At 42.1% G+C, this 20,862-nt stretch overlaps 2 protein-coding genes across 3 annotated transcripts in view; one reads left to right on the top strand and one right to left on the bottom strand.

Moving 5' to 3' along the window:
* The window catches only part of LOC147300668 (NACHT, LRR and PYD domains-containing protein 12-like), a 355,313-nt gene that overhangs the window by 144,216 nt on the left and 190,235 nt on the right, over positions 1-20,862 (bottom strand). The gene's annotated exons all lie outside the window — the stretch shown is intronic.
* LOC147300674 (uncharacterized) lies at positions 1,840-19,988 on the top strand. 2 transcript variants are annotated; one of them, XM_086285004.1, is made up of 4 exons: positions 1,840-1,951; positions 12,561-12,666; positions 17,656-18,588; positions 18,906-19,988. In XM_086285004.1, exons 2-4 carry the CDS (start codon positions 12,649-12,651, stop codon positions 19,596-19,598), a joined length of 1,644 nt encoding a protein of 547 aa, XP_086141130.1. In that variant the 5' UTR covers positions 1,840-1,951; positions 12,561-12,648; the 3' UTR covers positions 19,599-19,988. The 2 variants fall into 2 exon arrangements, 1 of the variants encoding a protein (XP_086141130.1); XR_015127606.1 differs by lacking the exons at positions 12,561-12,666; positions 17,656-18,588; positions 18,906-19,988 and adding an exon at positions 6,437-6,853.

Raw genomic sequence — 20,862 nt, 5'->3', positions numbered from 1 at the left:
TCTACAAAAGTAAGTCCCAGTAAGATGGGCTGAGCCTTACATACTAGAAGAAACATGTCATTCCCAGCAGATGAAGCGCCCTTTAAAGCAGGATCTCACTTTAAACCTAAAGAACTTGCTATGAGCATGCAGTGCATTCATGGTTATTATTCATACGATTGTGGGTCGCTAATAAAGTGCAACTATCACATTACATTTTATTATTAAATTGTTGTTAACAATCCCTTCACTTCTGCTTATCTAATTCATGGTTGCAGGATGGCTGACAGCTTCCATTAGGCAGGAGGTAATGTCCATTCTGGCCACAGTGCAACCCACAATGTGTAACTGACACTATTATATTGCATTATGTCACATTGTTACATCTTTTTAATAAATGATGACAGTCAGCTGAATTTGCTGCCCCCTTGGTGGAGGACATCAGGATCAGCAGCTGCTGCTCCATCACAAACACCACAGAAGAAGAACAACACTGGATCAGATTATCTGGACGTGTTTGACAGGGACAGTGTTCATGTTCATGGACATCAGGACAAAAACAGACGATGGAAACCTGCCAGATTTGAGCTAAACTGCTCGTTTCCATGTGTAGTCCCTGGGAGGTCACATGACCAACAAAGACACACAAGCTGTGTCCCAAAACGTCGGCTGCATCCTCCGGAGGCCGCATTTGAAGGCCGATGACGTCACAGCCAGGCGACGAAGGCTGTCCCGATTCCTCGAATCCTTCAAATGCGTCCTTCATTCCCCCGAGTTTGAAGGATGGGTCGGGTGTGTCCTTCGTGGCCCACCATATCCCAGAATTCATAGCGCGGCCCAGCCAAATTTCAGCTGCCAACAATGGCGGCCGCTACTAAGTTTTAAAATTTAACGAGGGAGTACTACTTACTTACAATGAATTCCTTACACTATATAATTTTCCCGTCAGTGTTGGGGAATTCTCAATGGTGCTTGGTGCCATACCCTCAGGGACTTTAATGTTATATAAAAACACTGACAGCTCAATATCTGCCTCAGTCACTCTCCCTGATCCAGCTGAGTCAGCAGTGGGAAAAATCTGCTTTTCACAGGAACTTGGTAACAGCAATAAGAGAATACGTAGTTTATTCCAAGAAGATATCATGTCTCTCCCATATATAGAATATCTTACTGGAACCGACATGTTCCAGATATCACCTGGAAGACAGTCTGGATGATCCCATAAATATCTAATTGTGAACAAGGTGAAGGAAATCTCATATAAAATTCTTCATAAATGTGACCCAGCCAGTCACTATATGGTGACATTTAAAAGAGACATAAATACTAATTGAACTTTCTGTGGGGATCATCCAGAAACTGTGGCACATCTCTTTTGGTTCCTCTACACAGAGATTCTGGAAGAATTTAGCAGTTTTGTTATTGTCCATATTTTAAGGGAGTTTTCTTTACGATGGAAAATGTTTTATTCTGTTTCTTTAAGTTCCCCAGGAAGAATGATAAATGTTTTTTATAAAATATTTGTTAATACTTTTAGCTATTTTATATCCATAAATGTAAGTTTATTAATAAAACACCATATTTCTGCCTTTTTATAAGGATATGAATTGTACATATAATCAATTTCAGACTCAACCAACAAAAAGCCTCTCAGAACAATATTTATATGTAGATTTTTTTCGCCTCCTCATATCATCATTTTTTTACTCCTGGTTCTGTATGTTCATGTTCTGTTCTTTTGTAAACTTCATCTGTTTGTATGTTGTATACTCATTGTGTTTCAATAAAGTTCGATTTAAAAAAAGGTACGTTCTAAACGAAGCTTCAGACGTGACTGATCACGTGACTCTGGCCAAACGAATCAAGCCTCGACACGGTGCTTCTGAAGCAGCGCGTTGATCTTTCTGACACACGCACCGGAGCGTCAGCTTCAAGCGGACCATCACTACGTCTCACATCTAAAGGTGTCAAGGTAACTTTGAACTGAGTTCAGTCAATCTGGAGTTTTTCCAAGTTTTCTGTTGCTCTCTGTGAGAGAAGAGCGTTAAAGGCGGGGCTCTCCAGAGTCGAGTAAAACAGGAAACCACAGCTGGGTGTGTGTAAGTGTGCAAACCAATAGAATGCATCGTGGTGGGGGGGGCATCACGGGCAAGAAAAAAATAAAAGAATCGGTCGTACCCATGCTTCCCCGACGTCATGCCAGCGCATATTGGGAAATTCGTAGGCACCGATCGGTTTTCTATCAGCCATTTGCTGGGAGTAAGGGCGCCCTCCGTTTGCGAGGTGCGCCTGCTGCTGGCGGCACAGGGAGGAGAGGGCGGGGCGGCGGGGAGTCTCTGGCTGGCTGGAGCGGCATCTAATAACCAACTCGCAAAACAAAATAAAAACAACAAACAGATATTATGATACAGACTTATAATCTGCACCCATGTTTTTTCTAAATTCTATAACGTGAGCGCGAGAGCCCTCGGTGCGCCTGCGCGCTGCTGAAGTCAAAGTAAACTTTATTGTCATCTCCGCTACAGACAGTCCAGCATATAGAGAGACGAGACGACGAGGCTGCAGTTACAGCGGTGCAAGTAAACAAACAATAAATATAAGAAGAGTAAGAAAATAAATCTACACTTTAGGACTCGGGGTAAAGGATCAATAACAATTTAAATTTATAATTTACAGTTTGATGATTTAAAGTCTCACACAACCCGTCAAAAGGGGCGGGGCCGGCTGCTTCCAAGTAGAGCACATTTCATTTATAATGATGTAAATCCAAGCCCATCATGGATTCACGATCTGAATCCTGGGTTGTGTGAAATCCCAGAAATCAACCTTAGACAAAGTGAATCTGTGAACTAAGGTGTAGGTCTGTTAGGCAGGGCCGTGCAGAGAGGTTTAAAGGGGCGGGTGCTCAAAGTTAAAAAGGGGCACATTGAACCAGGCTGAATAACAACAACACACTTTCATCAAGAATCTAATATGGGCAACAAGGCAAAGCAAACGTAGCCGATGCTTTACCTGATGGGTACAATGTTGCTGTTGAGGGGTTGCTGTGGATAGTGCTGGAGGGCAGGCAGGGCTGGACTGGGACAAAAAATCGTCCCGGGCATTTTGACTGGAGACCGGCCCACCAAAAATGTGACGTCATTCATGGATAAAACCGCAAAGGATTCTGGGAACTTTTGGCAAGCGGTACTAGCGCATGCAGGCTTTCAATTGAACTCAGTTACACAGCGATAAAAAGAAACACAAAAAATGGCAAGAAGCTGCTGTATTATTAACTGCAATAGCCGGTGTTGTGCCAAAAAGTGATTGTCTGCCAAAAACTGATTTCCGGTATTTGCAAAGAAACTGATTGCTCGTATTTAAATTGCTATAAGTAACTTGTTGGGCTATAATATGTGAAACATATGTCAAATGCATCCCTCATGGATGACATAAAGTCATACTGAGCTACAAACAACATTAGTGTAACAAGGTAGAAGCCGCAATCAGTCTGTGGCATTGACTTTTATATAACCTTTATTTATGCCGTAAAAAAAATCTAATTAACATTAAAAATGTATTTTTTAAGAAGTAGTTGGACAGCAGAAATGGCTCAAATATTACAATTATTTTTCCACTACTAATTAATTACCGTTGAGCTCAAAGGTTATATTAATACACGGTTAACGAATGTGTATTTATGAAGACGATTTGTGAGACGAACAAAGGTAAACGTACCTTTGTTCGTACGATGGTCTTTCGGTGCATTTCAAGGTCCTGTACCCATCCGTCGGTAAACTGTACCTGGGCTTGTTGCAGTGAGCTGAAGTTACTAAACTTCATGAGTGTATGCACTCACTCCAAGAACCGTATAATTATAAATCTGAGCGTGGTGAAAGTTGGGCAGCACGCTGACGTCTTTTGTCCCTCTGTGTGCTCGTAAGGGTCTGACCCTTTCACTCCTTTGATTTTTCCTCGTATCTTTTCTTTGTCTTTTCGTCGAGTCTGTCTTTGTACGGACCGGCATTGTTCTCCGTCGTTTTGTACATACCTTTTTTGTGCGGCAAAGAAAAATCAAGAAGGTATTGGAACCGGAGAATGAACGTTTTGCGGTGCTGCAATTGCAAATGCTTGTATTTGATGCGGTTCTTGGATTATTTTGCCAGGAGTTCCCGGCATGCAATGCGCAAAGTCACGTGGTCTGTCAATCGCTATAGGAAAAACCATAAAGCCTTTGCATGAAAACAACTGCTTTGATGTACACTGCCTTGTTGGTATATATGTATCAATCTGATAAAGTTAAACCTACACCATTCTCCCTATTCGGGATTTTAAACAGTACATAGCGGAAACAAAAAGACTGCTTGGTAGAGTTAACCTCCTGAACTATCTACAACACATGGTAGAAACCTGAAATTAAGACCAAGAACACTAGAGGTGAGACATGATCATTAATTAATATTAAAATTAATAAATGACAGATTTAGGGATATTTTCATAAAGTATTTATTTACCAAAACAATAGAAAACAGCATGGTAGCACAATATATTTTGCTAACACAGCAACCTTTAAATATGAAAGGAGACAGAGAAAGAAAGGTGAGAAAGAAGAATAAGAATAACACTTAATTGAGTTTTTGATGGCATTTTACACACAGTACTAATACAGTATCTAGAAAATATGGGAAAATACTGGCATCATATACAGTACTTACTTCTGAAGAAATTATATGCGACCCTGAAAAACAGGACACAAGTGAAAGGACAAAGAACTGTGAATGGCAATTGATGGACTTGCTCAGATGATCACAGTACTGGCATCTTTATTCCAGAAAGGAATTAGAGAAATCATATACACTAGTACTTACGTTGATGAACTTAAAAAGTTGAACGGTCTCGAACCTCTTAAACAAACAATGTATGATCAGACCCTGACAAACAGGACAGAAAGGAATAAAGATTAGATGAATATTAAAATCTATAAAGGACAGATTATGATTGAATTGTATCACCAAAGACTATTCACTCATCAATAAAAGGTCACCTACAACACTTCCACAGCAGCAACACTGAACATATCTTAAGACATGGAAACCTTTATGAAGTGAAAGGACAGACAGTGAAGGTTGAGAAAGAATTGTACTTAATAGATTTTTTCAGACGATGACAGTACTGGTATGCTTACTCTAGAAAAATGGTTGAATCATATTCCATATAGTACTTACTTAAAATGAACACACTTCAGTCCTCCTAAAATGACTGACAGCATCTGAAATGAAACAATGACAGATTAAGACTGTAAGAATATATGTTTATAAATGCCTAATACTCCAATCTCATATTTATTCTGTCTATTAAGATGGACAAATTCTAAGCATTTACCAATCACTTGACTTGTTTGAAGTGAAGGTAGATACTAAACGTATTCATTTAGGCAATAACAATAAAGCTGAATTTAATATTAACAATAGATAATTACACAGCAAATTCAAAAGTGTTAAATTTTTTGGTGTTAATAGTCTCCTTGCAAAAGTAGAGTTAATTTTACTCTAAGCAGAGTCACATTATTTTAATGTAACTCTGAGGTGTAAAATGATAGTAGTTAAAATCGAGTGTTAAAAATGAAACACTCATTTTTAACACTCGATTTTAACTACTATCATTATCACCTCCAGATTTGACAGAGAAACACTCTCTGTCAAATCTGGAGGTGTTACAATGGAAACATTAACTCTTGACCTCTTAACTCTGAACTCCTAGAGGGGCTATGACACCAACAGAGTAAATTCACAGACTCCGCCCTCAGCACGGCTCCAATCGAAGCTAAAGTGAAGCCGTTTCAGAATATTTTGCTCTACATATTTGAGTTGTTTGCCATGCTTGGTAAGTCATTTTTTCAAAGATTGTTTCAATTATTATTATGAGCTTTTACTTCTGTGGCTCTTTGGAGTTGAGACAAAGCTGTGTGAAAGGCATTAGCCATGTTGCTCGCTGATAGCATAATATTCTGTTTTAGCTAGCTGAAAGGTATTGTTTGCGGGCAAATACCACAGCCATGAAAAAAAGCTTGCATGTGAATTTTCAGTCAAACGTTTGGTCAAATACACCTAAAACAATGTCTAGAATGTGAAATGTTGGTATAATGGTGCTGCTTGAAGCCTGAAAACGATCGCCCATAAAAAAATAATAAAAAAACGAGCAAACAGCAGTAGCAGACGTCCTGACTCGATTCTACGGTAGCATTTAGATCCCTCCAGAGTTTTGTGCACACGGTTTAGGTAAAAATGAAAAAAGTTGAGGTTTTACATTTAGTTCAGTATTACCTGTTGCCTGTGTCCTTGTCTTTTGGGAAAATACTTTACACAAGTAATGGCTCAAAGAGGATTCCTTTTTTTTTTTTTTACTGTGCTGCAATTGTTTACTGGATTATTTGTGCCATTAATTAGTGTCAACTAATTTTTATTCAATCTCCACACAGGATATGCTTGTGAAGATGGAATATGGGGGAGAGCAGAAGTGCGTTGAAGTTCCACAAAGTGATGAATGAAGGACATGCATATTGTATTGAAGAAATAAGTGATGAGAATGCTGTTATTTGCATTTACCATGTCAGACCTTTTGATAAACAAAATTCTAATGAAAGTGAGAACATGTATACTGTTACATCTTTCAGAAAATGTTTTGAAATTGTGGTGCACAGTTCAGAATAAATGTTTTTCAAAAACCATTGCATCTTTTTAGTAAATGTTTATTTCCAAAAGAAATTTCTAGAAGTTCAGAACAGTAAAATTCCCGCTTTTTAGAATGAATTAGAAGATAACTCTTACGTAGTTAAACTAAAATACTCTTTGAGAGTTAATATATAAACTCTTAACACCAAGTGTTAAATTATCAACTCCAGACAGATTTGGTGTTTAACACTAAATCAGAGTTAACGTACCAACTCTCCAAAAAGAGTTAAATTAACACTCTCTGGTGTGGACCCATATAGACACTTTAATAGTGTTGAAATCAAATCCGACAGTGTTAATTTGGACATGCTGGATTTGCTGTGTAGGAATGTTTTGCTCATTTTTATTTCACCTCACCAGGTTACAAAAGGAGCTTTCTCAGCAGGTCACTCTTCTCAGCTACCCTGTCAATGACCATGTCAGAGTCCAATGACATGAGAATGTCCTTTTCAGTGGCCATCAGCATAAACATCTCCAGCTTGTTTGCAGACAGGCTGCTTCGGAGTCTGCTTTTAATGAACTTGAGTGTAGAGAACGTTCTTTCACAGGCAACCTGAGTGAGGGAGAGGGTCAGCAGGTACTTGTATGCCAGCCCAAGGAGACGATAGGCATCAGACAGCATGTTGAACCGCCTGAGTATTTGATAGCAGCACAGTGGGCAATTTTTGCAAGAACCACAGCTTTCGGTCACAATTTCACTTTCTTCGTCCCATTCTTCAGATCTGTCCTTTGCTGTTCTGGTCGTGTACTCATCTACATGTGATGTCTTAAGCCTTTCCCACTGTTCAGCAAAACGTTTCAGTTCTGACTGAAGGTTATTAACTGTAGCCCTGCTGTCAAATTTAAGTAGACAGGCGCTGAGGTTCTGAAATGCATTACTTGGAAGAGAAACTGTTCTGACCTGGCTAAACTTCCTGGGGTCCAACCATGCCAAATCGGCAAGAAGAGGGCCATGTATGACAAATCGTCTGTGGATTGCTTCAATAACTGTGTCCAGGATGATGTTTTGCACTTTCACCTCATATGATTTCTCAGCATTGATTTGCAACTCATCTTCAGGCATCTCTCCGGCCATGCCTTTTCTCTTTTTGGCTCTCTTTTTAGGTAGTTCAGCCTCCACTTCCATGTCTGTGTTGTTCTCCCTCTCCTCTAGTTTTTGATTTGTCTGTTTCACAAATGTGTCTGCAGCTGTCTTCACAGTTGGAAAGTCCCTGGCAATACTTTTGAGGCCATCTTGTGTGGCAGTCACCATATGATGGGCAGAGAGAATGTCCATCCCCTTTGACTGGAGGTACTTTGACAGAGGAGTTGTTGCTCAAACACTCTAAGAAATATCTGTGCTGTTAACACAGTTTCATGCTTCAAGAGACTCTTTAAAGCCTCGTGCTTTGGCACAAACAGCTGGCTTTTCTTTTTCCCTCTTTTCAATGGCTTCCATCGTCAGCACTACATCAACGAAGAGGCCATCATCTGGTTTTCCAAAATGTCCAAAGATTTTCTGGAGGGCATCATGCTTGGCCCACCACCGTGTCTCACCTATTGGACTGAGGCGTCTGTGTCTTGTGTTTTCGGTTTGTTTCTCCCACAGATTAACCCTGTGATAGGACTCCTTGATGAACACAGCTATGTCATTAAGTAAATTAAAGAGTGATCCACTTTCAATGACACTTTGTGTTGTGTCAGCAATCACAAGATTAAGTATGTGTGCATAGCACCACACATGCACATGAGTTGGAGACTGGGCAGTCATAAGTGCTGAAAAGCCTTTGTACTGGCCCTGCATATTTGAAGCACCATCTGTTGCATTCCCAATGCACATGGCCTTGTCTAGATTCAGATGCTCTAAAACTCCAGAAAGCAAGTTTACAAAGTACTGCCCCATGGATGCTTCGCACCTCACTATGGAGACAAGCCTCTCCTGCACAGACTCAGTAACATACCTGATGATTACTGAACACTGATCATAACCTGTGATGTCTTGGGTTGTGTCTAGCTGAACAGAAAACATCCCAGCTTTCTGGACATCACTGGCGATGCTCTCTTGAAGGAGATGGCCAAGTGCATCAATCACTGAGTTGACAGTTGTTTTGGAGAGTAGGGTGATGAGAGATCCTCTACCTCTTGATCCACTGGTCTGATGCAACTTCTTGCTTTTTTCAATGCAGTCATTCAAATGTTCTCCAAGGCACATATCATACTTGCCTAATAACACAATCAGTTCCAGAAAGTTACCATGATCGATGGTGTTATCACCTAAAGTGTATGCAGCCTCATTCTCCACATGCCTATAGCTGAGTCCCCTCTTCCCAAGTACTTTGATCACATCCACTATACGCTCTAAAACTTGCCGTCTCTTTTTCACTTGTGCTCTGTGAGCTGACAACTGACTGCCAGCAAACAAGCTCCTGATGTTGCCTTTTGAGCACCTTAAGAAAAAAGCTTCAGCACAGGTCTGGTGTGTGTTGCTCTTTTCATGCTCCTCTGTGCGCAGATGTATATGTCGCCAGTCACTCATGCCTGTTATAAATGTGCTGGTGTCAGTCAGCCTTGCAAATGCCAGACACACAAAGCAGAACAATAAATGGCGTTCTTTGCAATAAGTAAGCCACTTCCTGTTGGTGCCATCTTTACAGCTGAACACCCTCATCACAACTGCACTGCTACTGTTCTGCTGTGGGTGGTAATCTAAGAAGGCCTGTAATATGGCAGGTTCAGGGCGAGCAAAGTAATCGATGCCCTGGCTCTCACTCTCCTGCTCTTCCATCTCTCTCTCTTGCTCTTCCATCTCTCTCTCTTGCTCTTCCATCTCTCTCTCTTGCTCCATCTCTCTCTCTTGCTCCATCTCTCTCTCTTGCTCTTCCATCTCTCTCTCCTGCTCTTCCATCTCTCTCTCTTGCTCTTCTCTCTCTCTTGCTCTTCTCTCTCTCCTGCTCTTCCATCTCTCTCTCTCGCTCTTCTCTCTCTCTTGCTCTTCTCTCTCTCCTGCTCTTCCATCTCCCTCTCTCGCTCTTCCATCTCTCTCTCTTGCTCCATCTCTCTCTCCTGCTCTTCCATCTCTCTCTCTTGCTCCATCTCTCTCTCTCCTGCTCTTCCATCTCTCTCTCTCGCTCTTCCATCTCTCTCTCTTGCTCTTCCATCTCTCTCTCCTGCTCTTCCATCTCTCTCTCTTGCACTTCCATCTCTCTCTCTTGCTCTTCCATCTCTCTCTCTTGCACTTCCATCTCTCTCTCTTGCTCTTCCATCTCTCTCTCTTGCACTTCCATCTCTCTCTCTTGCTCTTCCATCTCTCTCTCCTGCTCTTCCATCTCTCTCTCTTGCTCCATCTCTCTCTCCTGCTCTTCCATCTCTCTCTCTTGCACTTCCATCTCTCTCTCTTGCTCTTCCATCTCTCTCTCTTGCTCTTCCATCTCTCTCTCTTGCTCTTCCATCTCTCTCTCCTGCTCTTCCATCTCTCTCTCTTGCTCTTCCATCTCTCTCTCTTGCTCTTCCATCTCTCTCTCTTGCACTTCCATCTCTCTCTCTTGCTCTTCCATCTCTCTCTCTTGCTCTTCCATCTCTCTCTCTTGCTCTTCCATCTCTCTCTCTTGCTCTTCCATCTCTCTCTCTTGCTCTTCCATCTCTCTCTCTTGCTCTTCCATCTCTCTCTCTTGCTCTTCCATCTCTCTCTCCTGCTCTTCCATCTCTCTCTCTTGCTCTTCCATCTCTCTCTCTTGCTCTTCCATCTCTCTCTCTTGCACTTCCATCTCTCTCTCTTGCTCTTCCATCTCTCTCTCTTGCTCTTCCATCTCTCTCTCTTGCTCTTCCATCTCTCTCTCTTGCTCTTCCATCTCGCTCTCTTGCTCTTCCATCTCTCTCTCTTGCTCTTCCATCTCTCTCTCTTGCTCTTCCATCTCTCTCTGCTGCTCTTCTGTCTCCTCTGTCACAGACTTCTCCACTTTTGATGATAAATCAGCTGGTGCAACATGTATGGATTGGCACAATTTGTTAAGATTTTGAGAAGTTTGAGAAACTAACCTTAAGCATAAAATAAAATTTACTATCAGTAACTTCATAGCACCCGCCCAGCAGTATATAAACTCCGTCATGCTAGTTACGCTGTACGAGTTATTAACCTGTGCAGTTAATAAAAGGACAGGTAATGTTTGTCGCGCTGTTGCACGCACAGCACGCTCGTTTGTTTCAGTTTGTCAGTAGCAACAAGACAGCTTACCAACGTGTACGTAATAAGCTAATACTCCTGGGTGCTACACACTACAGTGCACGCTGTACACCTACTTACTGGTTGTGTGGCATCAGTCTGTGTCTCTGAGTTAACTTGTGTTTCTCCTACAGCTCCGGACCGCAACAAATGCGCGTGCTCTTTGTGAGCTCGTTCCCGGCTCGTAACCACCGCGTTCTGCTGTCAAGGGTGATCATTGGTTAAATGTGATCATGTGACTGATGCAAGCCAGATCCTTTTATTTAGCGAAACTGTGATTAATAGTTAAATATTATTGTTGAGGGGCACAGACAGGACTCCGCACCCACACACACATTAAAAAAATAATAATAATATTTTAAAAAAAAAAGTTGCCTCAACAAAAGGGCACCTTGGGCACCCATCAGGAAAGGGGCGGGTGCTCAAGCCCCTCTAACCCCCCCCCCCCCTGCACGTGCCTGCTGTTAGGTTAATTGTGCTGATCCTCAGGTTGGGGGATTTGTGTTTGTACTGGAGCGCAAAATTCAAACCAATGGAAGATGGACAACAAAAGTTCAAAGCCATCAGGTGCTCAGGTTAGAAAAAAGAGAAAAGATGCAGGTAAGCAGACGTGTGATTGGATAATGGCAGGTCATCCTGAACCAATCAGACTAAACTCCAAACAATACATTATGTTACAGATTTTAATATTAATTAGTCATTGTTACTTGTTGATTTGTCCTTTTCTCATTGTGTGACGAATTATGACGACTGTTTGGTAGCTGTTATTGTCTCTCTCTCTCTCTTCATGTGTGTTTCTCTGGTGAAACAATAGTTTTGTGTTAATGTTAGGGCTGCACGATTTTGCATAAAATGAGAATCACGATTTTTTGGCTTAGAATTGAGATCATGATTCTCTCATAACAATAAATAAACATAAAACAACAAATGTCTCACGTTTTGTTGTTGCAGCAAAATGTTGTCCTGCTTGAAATTCCGTCTCCACCGTTGCTCGACACTGCGTGTACAGAGCAGGTAGTGCAACAATAGAAAAATAGTTGCGGGACGGCACTGTGTAGCGTTTGTCTAGGGTGTTGATCGTTTTCCTAAATCCCTCATTTTGCACAGTGTTGATGGAGCCATATCTTTGGTCAGGTGATAAGTGATAGCCTCCGTAATGTCTTTGTGCCTGCGGGAGTTCGACGTGTATAGGGAAGCGCTGTATAAGGTTCCCATTATTGATGTTTGGGTGGTTGACCGGGACGGATTTTCTCCTGTCACTTTCTCGTCATCCCTGACGTGCTCTCCGTGGTTTTTTCCCTGCTAATTTTAGCATCACACGGCACAGCTTCTGTATCACGTGGTATAAGGCTCCGCCCTTGTCATTTGTTGAGCAGGAAGAGTGAGCGCTTGTTTTCATGCAGAGTACGTCCCGGATCAAAATGCGGTACATTTGATCTCTGTTGTTTTTGCCTGATGATTGGTTTGAGTCTTGGCAATCCACATTGCTGGTGTTGCATCTTTCAATGCCAGCAATGGCAGGTATCAGTGCTCAAACCTTTTGTGTTTGTTTCCAACAAGTTGCCCACCTCGGGAAACAAAAATGTGTTCTTTTACTTGTCAGATGAACATATGAGACACTTTGACTCTTCAGTGCAGTGTGGAGCCTAACAAAGATCTGTTTTGTGTCCCAGCTGATCAGCAGGAGGAGGAGAGTCTGACGGAGCAGCAGAGGAACATTTTCAGCTACTTGGACTCAGCTCAGCCACTACAGAGGAAACAATGAGCTCAACACAGAAGGTGACAGACAGAGCAGGACCATATGACCAAAGATATTTATCACCATATACATTTGAACATTTGCCATAACGATGTAGCTGACGATAGAATTGACACCAGACAAAATACTTTACAGCTGCACAACTTTATTAAAAACCCATCAATGTATTTTCACTGAAACAAGCAGCTGTTGTTTATGTGCATTAAAGTTATATAAAAATGTAACAGTGCAAATGCAAATTCCTCGCTGACAGTTTAACCAAAAGGCGTTTCCAGTGGAAACTGGCCGACACATCCTGAGCATAACCATGTATAATATCCACTAAACTTCAGAAGAGGTTATACAGTCGTGGCCAAAAGGTTTGAGAATTGCATAAATATTGGAACCTGGAGAAGTTGCTGCTTAAGTTTTTATAATAGCATTTTGCCTGCACTCCAGAATGTTATGAGGAGTGATCAGATGAACTGCATCGTCCTTCTTTGCCATGAAAACGAACTTAATCCCCAAAAAGCCTTACCACTGCATTTCATTGCTGTCATCAAAGGAGCTGCTGAGACCATTTCAGTGATCGTCTTCTTAACTCAGGTGAGAATGTTGGCGAGCACGAGGCTGGAGATCATCATGGCTGTATCCCGATTCAGGTTCTGCAGCTTTAAAGTCCTCAAGGGCCGCGTACTCAAAGACCGCTAAGGCCGAAGTGCGAGGCTCGTAGGCTCGTGAAATGGGACGTCTAGTCTCCGTCGCGCTGCCCAGGTTGCCTAGCAACCATGATACTAACAGCTGGAAACGTTTCATACAGCTTTGTTTGACAGAAATGAAGGAGAACATATTTAGTTCATTTGTTTCTACATGAGCTCTGTGTGATTTGATGAGTATCTGAGGCTGAGACCACAGGACTGTGAAACATGATTGTTGGGCTTCATTTCTGTGCTGAACAGTCGTTTAAGATTAGCTGTAAATAACAATTAGCTGATGTTGTTCATGAGACTAAAGTCATCTCACTGTGGCAATGTAAATATAATATGGCCAATATTATAGTTATTATATTAATCACTTCACTCACAGACAAGTATCTGTGACAGTGTGTATATAGATGTGTCATATATAAGAGACAAATATTGTTTATTTAATATGTTGGTACTAAATGTGGTTCAGTGCTTACATATATGTGTAAAAAGCAAATGTAGGAGCTGTGATAACTGTGTCTGATAGAATGAAGAGTAGACTGATATATGAAATATTCCTTTATTGGGTGAGAAAATCAGACCATGTCATAACTGCTTTAAGTCACACAGAATAGATATCAGAGCCTTAAACAGGCTGACGTCTGCTAAATGGGTCAAACTGGGCAGAAAGTCTACAAACACATAACATCCTTATAGAATATGATGTAACACTATAGATCAACTTAGCTCAGAATATATAAAGCATATAAACAGTTACAGCAATATGATGCAACAAACACAGCAGCTGCTGATCCAAAATACTCAAAGCTTCATAGAACTGAAACCAACATTTATTTTTAGGTCCATTCTGCTGCTGATACAGACTTTAGGTTTCTGAACATTAAACTTGTTGCTGCCTTTCATAGTGTGTAACTTGAAGGCCCTGAGTACTTTCTCCCACACTGGAAACACTGGGATGATCACATTATTTGAACATTACCTAATAAGACTGATTCAGCACAGACAGTTATGTTAAACTTTCCTAGCAGTCCTTCACAAACAGGGAACAGTCTGTCTATTCTCTCCATCTGTCAGCTGCTGCTGGCTCTTCCTCCTCCTCTTCCTCACACACTGCTGAGTTTGTCCTGGTGGATCATCAGGGCTGCAAAGCCTCACAGATGATGTGCAGCAGTGGCTCCCTCAGTCTGTCCTCTGGACACTTGCAGTCGTCACACATGGAAATCAAATGTGTGATAAGCTGCAGGATTCAAACACAAGTGTAACTTATAAACACATGTTCATACTTTTATTCCACAATCAGAGAGAAAGAAACAGAGAGAGAGTGCAGGACAGACAGACAGGTGACAGTCTCAGGTGTACACACTGCTACACAACAGCACCAGAGAAGCAGGATTTAGTGTTTGTGTTATTACGAGTGTAAACAAGAAGAGTTCCAGATGGTGCAGTGGACACATGTGTGACTGCTGTGATTAAAGCATCTTTCTTTCAGCTTAACGAGTGAACCGTCAGCTCGTTCAAACACACGTTAAAGTGCGTTTGGCTCGACACCACCGAACAGAGGCAGCAATATAACACAGCTCACATTAACAGTGCAGTGGATCCTGCTTGTGCCGTGATGTTCAGGACTGCAAACCGAGCAGCATCACTGACTTTCAGCTTGTTGTGTTTGTGGATATATGACTGACTTTAATTATCCACAAAATCATCACATTCTCTGTCAGATGAAGGTCGACTATTGAACGGCGTATATTTTAAAGGCTTTAAAAGCAAGTTAACGCTGAAAGTACAAACATCACTAATGTCACATAACTCTGCCGACAAGGCATAGCTATGGCTATGAAATGCTCTTTGTGTATCACTTCTTCATTATGAAAGATGTCATTAATGCACTAGTAATGTCTCATCTGGAGTATTGTTCAATCATTTGGTCAGCAGCTAATGAGACAGATCTTAACAGACTTCAGTTAGTCCAGAATAAGGCGTCCAGATTAGTGTGAAGATGTTCATACTATACTAATATTGATCAAATGCATAATAACCTTTCTTGGCTTCCTGTACAGGCTAAAATATTCTATGGCTTACTTGTAGTTCTAAAGAAAGCAATTCTGTTAAACACACCACATTTATTCTGCTCAGCTGCAGTATCCAGATGAAATACATCATCATATTACACAGTTTTCAACAAGCTGCAATTTAGTAAATGCTCGAGTTAAAAGTAACGTTTTGTAAAACTGTTACATTTAGAGCAACTTTTAAGTGGAATAAGTTCCCTTAAAAAATTAGAGAATTATTCAAAACTTCAATGAACACTTAAAAGCCGATTTACAGAGCTTTTAGTTGTTGTAAATATTGTAAGACATGATTTGTTTTTGAAATTTGTGTAATGTGCCTCAATGTTATTGATATTATTATTATTGATTGCTTATATTTGAACAATTGTGAAACCTCACTGTGGATGTAAGAGTGAAATTATGTGGATATCTTGAATCCACTTTATTGTGTAATATTTTATGTGAGTATTTGACGGAAGACGAGCCACATCTGTTGTGGAAGCTAACGGGGTTCCTTTAGAATAAACAAACATAGGATTTATTATCACTGAATAATTCTGTATAAATCTACACAAATTATAGAAATATGTAATAGGAAACAACAAAATAATCTAAATTATAAAATAATGTGTGTGTGTGTGTGTGTGTGTGTGTGTGTGTGTGTGTACAATCAGGAGGGATGGGCATGATTTTAGTGTTTGAACAGTCATGAATTATCTTTTTTTCTTTTATTTAAGTGACATCAGAAACAGCAGTATGCGACATCACGTGATGGCGGAGCTTCAGTTCATCCTTTGTCATCTTTTTTTTTTTTTTAATAGGACAGGGGGAAAGAATGAAAGAAAGAGAGGGAGAGAAAGAAAGAAAACCAAAGGGGAGAAGAGACGGTGAGAAGGGGGGGAAGAGAGAAAAAAAAACAAACAACAAAAAAAACTCCTGGGTCACCTGTATGGAGAAAAAAAACAAAAAAACAAACAGAGGAGACAGCAAACAACAAAGAGCAACATAATAATAGAAAAAAAAAAAGCACCATCACAATAAACTAGCTAGTCATAGATATCAATAGTTATTATTAAATAATAGACGATATTGTTCAGCACGCAAGATAGACAGCGCACAGTGTGCTTTGAGGCAGCAGCCAAGAAAGCTTTAGTCCGCGTCTGTGAATATCCATGTGTACACCTGTGTGCATACCTGTGTGGATCAGCATGCTTGCATTCCAAAGGTTTCTCCATGTAATGATCTGCTAGGGAGTGTGGGGAGCCACAGCCCTGTCCTTTATGGTATCAAGCGGGTATGGAGATCAAAACTCCAGACATCCAGGGGCCCCCAGAACACAAGAGACCAAGGAAGACCCACAGAGGGGCAGCTGCGCCACTGTCCCAGTAAGAGCTAAGGAGAGTCCCAGATGAGGGCTCATTTAGCAGCCGCGGAGCAGAAGCCAGGGGGAGTTGCAGTGATGCGCCCGTGGGCTCCGCCGGCAGCCAGCTGTGCCTGAGTGACCGAGCCCCAGGCCGAGAGGCCAGGGGCTCGGTCACCTCTGAAATGGCCCGAGCGAGCCGCCAAGGAGTGAGCCGGTGTGCACCCGGACGCCCACCCCCAGATACAAAGAACCACCAACGCACCGACACCTGAGGGAGTCCGCCACCGGCAGGGGAAGTGGTGGTGGGTGGAGATAGGCCTCCAAACCTTGGAAGGCCCGAGATGTCCCCAGAGAGGTGGTGTCTGATACCCAACCTGACATATAAATACAAACATACAGGCACACACAGACACAAACATCCATTCCCACCCTCATGCTCTCATATGTACTTCACACTCAACCGAGGTGGAGACAAATATAAAGAGACACTGTATACGCGATCACACTCCCCAAGCGTACTCTACAAACCGGGTCTAGGTACCCTTGCCCCTGGAGGGGGGAACTGCACCCAGACCCAGGTGGTGTTACCCTTTTCCCTGCGGTGGGGAGAGGCAGACCGCCCCGACTCCGCAGCAGCAGGGAGGCCCCAGACCGCAGCCGGACGGCCAACTCCTCCTAGCCCCCCCGCTCCAGCAGGCCGCAGAGAACGGGGGTGAGAGAATTATCTTTAACAGCAGGTTGGATGTAATGTGTTAGAACTACCAGCAGGTGGGGATAAGAGACCTTTAAGGTGTTTGGTGCCACGCTCCACCTTCAGGTTTAAAACTAGTGTTAATGGAGTTTGAAGGTTGAGTTTGTTCCACGACTGCATTTCACTCACTGCCTCTGTTTGTATCTCTGTCACTGCAGGACCAACATGGAGCCAGAAGTCAGCGCTCTCAGGAGGCCGACAAACCTCACAGAAGAAAGGGAGAGAAAAAACACACCTGTGACGAGTGTGGGAAGGGTTTTACTGTGAGGGCTTCACTAAAACGGCATCAGGTCATCCACACTGGAGAGAGACCGTTCAGCTGTGACTTGTGTGGGAAGGGTTTTTCCTTGAAGGGTTACCTAAAAAAACACCAACTCATCCACAGTGGAGTTAAAGCGTACAGCTGTGATCAGTGTGGCAGAGCTTTTACTCGCAGTAGTCACTTACAGAGTCATCTAGTTACCCACTCTGGAATTAAGGCATACAGCTGTGATCAGTGTGGCAGAGCTTTTACTCACAGTAGCGGCTTACAGAGTCATCTAGTTACCCACTCTGGAATTAAGGCATACAGCTGTGACGAGTGTGGGATGGAGTTTACTCTGAAGGCTTCACTAAAACAGCATCAGGTCATCCACACTGGAGAGAGACCGTTCAGCTGTGACTTGTGTGGAAAGTCTTTTTCCTTGAAGGGTTCCCTAAAAAAACACCAACTCATCCACAGTGGAGTTAAAGCGTACAGCTGTGATCAGTGTGGCAGAGCTTTTACTCGCAGTAGCAGCTTACAGAGTCATCTAGTTACCCACTCTGGAATTAAGGCATACAGCTGTGACATCTGTGGAAAAACTTTCAGCCAGAGAGGGAACCGAAATAAACACCTACGCATTCACACCAGACATGATGTGTACTGCTGTGAACAGTGTGGCAAACAGTTTACAACAGACGCACACTTACAACGACACATGTTTACCCACACTGAGGAGAGACCTTATCAATGTGACCTGTGTGAGAAGACTTTTAAAGCTCCACATCACCTGAGACAACACCAACAGATCCACACCAGAAAGAGAGTCTACAAGTGCAGCTACTGTGAGGTATGTATTTATATTGTTATCTTGTCATTTTAGCCTGACTGTTTGGAACAACTCTGCTCATTAAACTGTGTTAGCATGTTAGCAATTCTACTGCATGGAAAAGCAGCTCTGAGTGATTATTCAGATTTTCCTTTCAGTTATGATTTTAGTATTACTGTAGTATTATGGTGGTAGTATTGTAGTTATTGCAGCCCAGTAAACTGAGTGTGTTAACTGAAACAGTCAAATGTAGTTGGACGTCTGCAGAGATGCTCTTTATTTCAGGCGACGTTCAGGATACAAGGACTGACTTACACTGTCTTTGTGTCTTTGTTTAGAAGCAGAGCGACACAGATGGATCCAGTTCTCAACCCTGTCATCACTGTGGTGGTGGGAAAGACTTTCATTGTGACCTCTGTGGAAAAACTTTCAGTCGGCAAGCTGCCCTTAAAACACATCAACGTAGACACACTGGAGACAAACTGAAATACTGCAAAGAATGTGGGAGAAGCTTCACCACATCACATCACTTAAAACAACATGAACTGATTCACAGTGGGGTTAAAAAGCACCTCTGTGATCAGTGTGGGTCATCCTTCACCACTGCATGGAAGCTTAAATCACACAAACGAGTCCACACAGGAGAGAAACCACACAAGTGCAGACACTGTGAGAGAAGGTTCTCACGGTCAGGTCATCGTAACATTCATGAACGAACACACATAGAAGGAAACTACAGCTGTGACCAGTGTGACAAGAGCTTCAGGAATCTCAGTTCATACTCTGCACACAAACGATCCCACGTTACTAATAAACTGTTTCACTGTTACCAATGTGCCCAAACATTCACCTCATTGTCTGCTCTGTGCAAACATCAGCGCGATCACTCAGGGCTGAAATCACTCCCATCACTGGATCACAGTGAATCTGAAGACACAGAAAGATCCTCTGGTTTCTGTGTCAGACTCAAAAAGCTTGAGATCAGGCTCCACAGAGTTCAGATAGAATCATTTAAACTTGTGTTGAACTGAACTGGTTGCTGGGCTGAACTTCTACATAATACAGATCTACATGGGATCTTCTTTTCTGTTGTTTTACTGAGTCAGTTTTGTCCTTTTTTCTCTGTCCTGGTTTTGCTCGTCTGTAAATGATTGAAACTCAGTCAAATAGTTCATTGTTCTCCAGCAAAACGTTTTGGAAACTCATGTTTAACCTTTAAAACTCTGACATGTTTTAGCACACAAGGCTTCATCGGGGAGTTCACTCATGATTGGACCATGAGAACAAAGGTTTTTAGTTCTTTCAAAGAGAGTCTTGGAGATGTTTGATGTTTCTGTTTTTCTGAAACCACCTGAAAGAAAAACTATTTTTCTTGCTTTATGTAGTGTGGAAGTTTTTAATGTTTCTTCATCTGTGATGTTCTTGAATGTGTTCACGTGAAGATGGTACAAATAAACTGTCCTTTCAGCTTTAGCTCCTAATTTATTCATTATTTATGGATGTAGCACAGCAGCCGTCTCTTGATTAACACATGGAGGGCTCGGGATCTGATGGTGTCGTCTCCCTAATTTGCCCACTCAGTAAATCTCACTCATGGCCAAGAAATTGAAATAAACCTTGTTTCCCTGCTGGATAGTGATCCACTGTAACTCTGCTCCTCCATCCTGTTTAGGATTTCTGTGGCTGAAGTAAAATTCCATCACTTATCCCAGCTAACCCAAAGTGAAATAAAGTTTTGCTCATCTTAAAAAAGCATTACAATAATGGGCATTACCAATGCAAACTGAATGATACAGAAGATGAAAGAAGAGACTTTGACGCGTCAGTGTAGCGCGTCTGGCGCGTTTGACTCGCGAATAAAACCACGCGCGTGAGTTTTTGTGTTGCATTTTGTGCATACGCGCGTTTCGCGTCTACCGCTCGAGTTGGAAAAATCTGAACTCCAGCGTCAAATCGCGCCGCGACAACCAATCAGGAGCCTGGTGATGTGGCTGTTACCTAGGTCAAAGGGGCAGATCCAGCCAAAGCCTTTCATACTTCAATGGAGGGGAAGGCTAATCAATGCGGTAGCAAACAACTCGGAGCTGTACAACACCAGCTGCTTTCAGTACCGAGACAGGAATAAAAAGGACCGAGCTTGGAGGAAGATATGTGAAGAGATCGGGCAACCTGGTAAGTTCATTCATTTCTCTTTTGAAAGTTTTCACTGACCCGGGGAAGCAGCACAAAAGCTAGCAAGCCACCGCTATTTTCCCACTGACGTACAAATACCGTTCTGCTTTTATGCATGTTGTC

Source organism: Aulonocara sp. 'chitande type north' Nkhata Bay, unplaced genomic scaffold (assembly GCF_057382095.1).
Source record: "Aulonocara sp. 'chitande type north' Nkhata Bay isolate Kocher_YH1m ecotype deep benthic unplaced genomic scaffold, A_spYH_male_GT1.1 unmapped_scaffold_20, whole genome shotgun sequence".
In the NCBI taxonomy this organism is placed as follows: Eukaryota; Metazoa; Chordata; class Actinopteri; order Cichliformes; family Cichlidae; genus Aulonocara; species Aulonocara sp. 'chitande type north' Nkhata Bay.
This window is presented reverse-complemented; position numbering and strand designations above follow the sequence as displayed.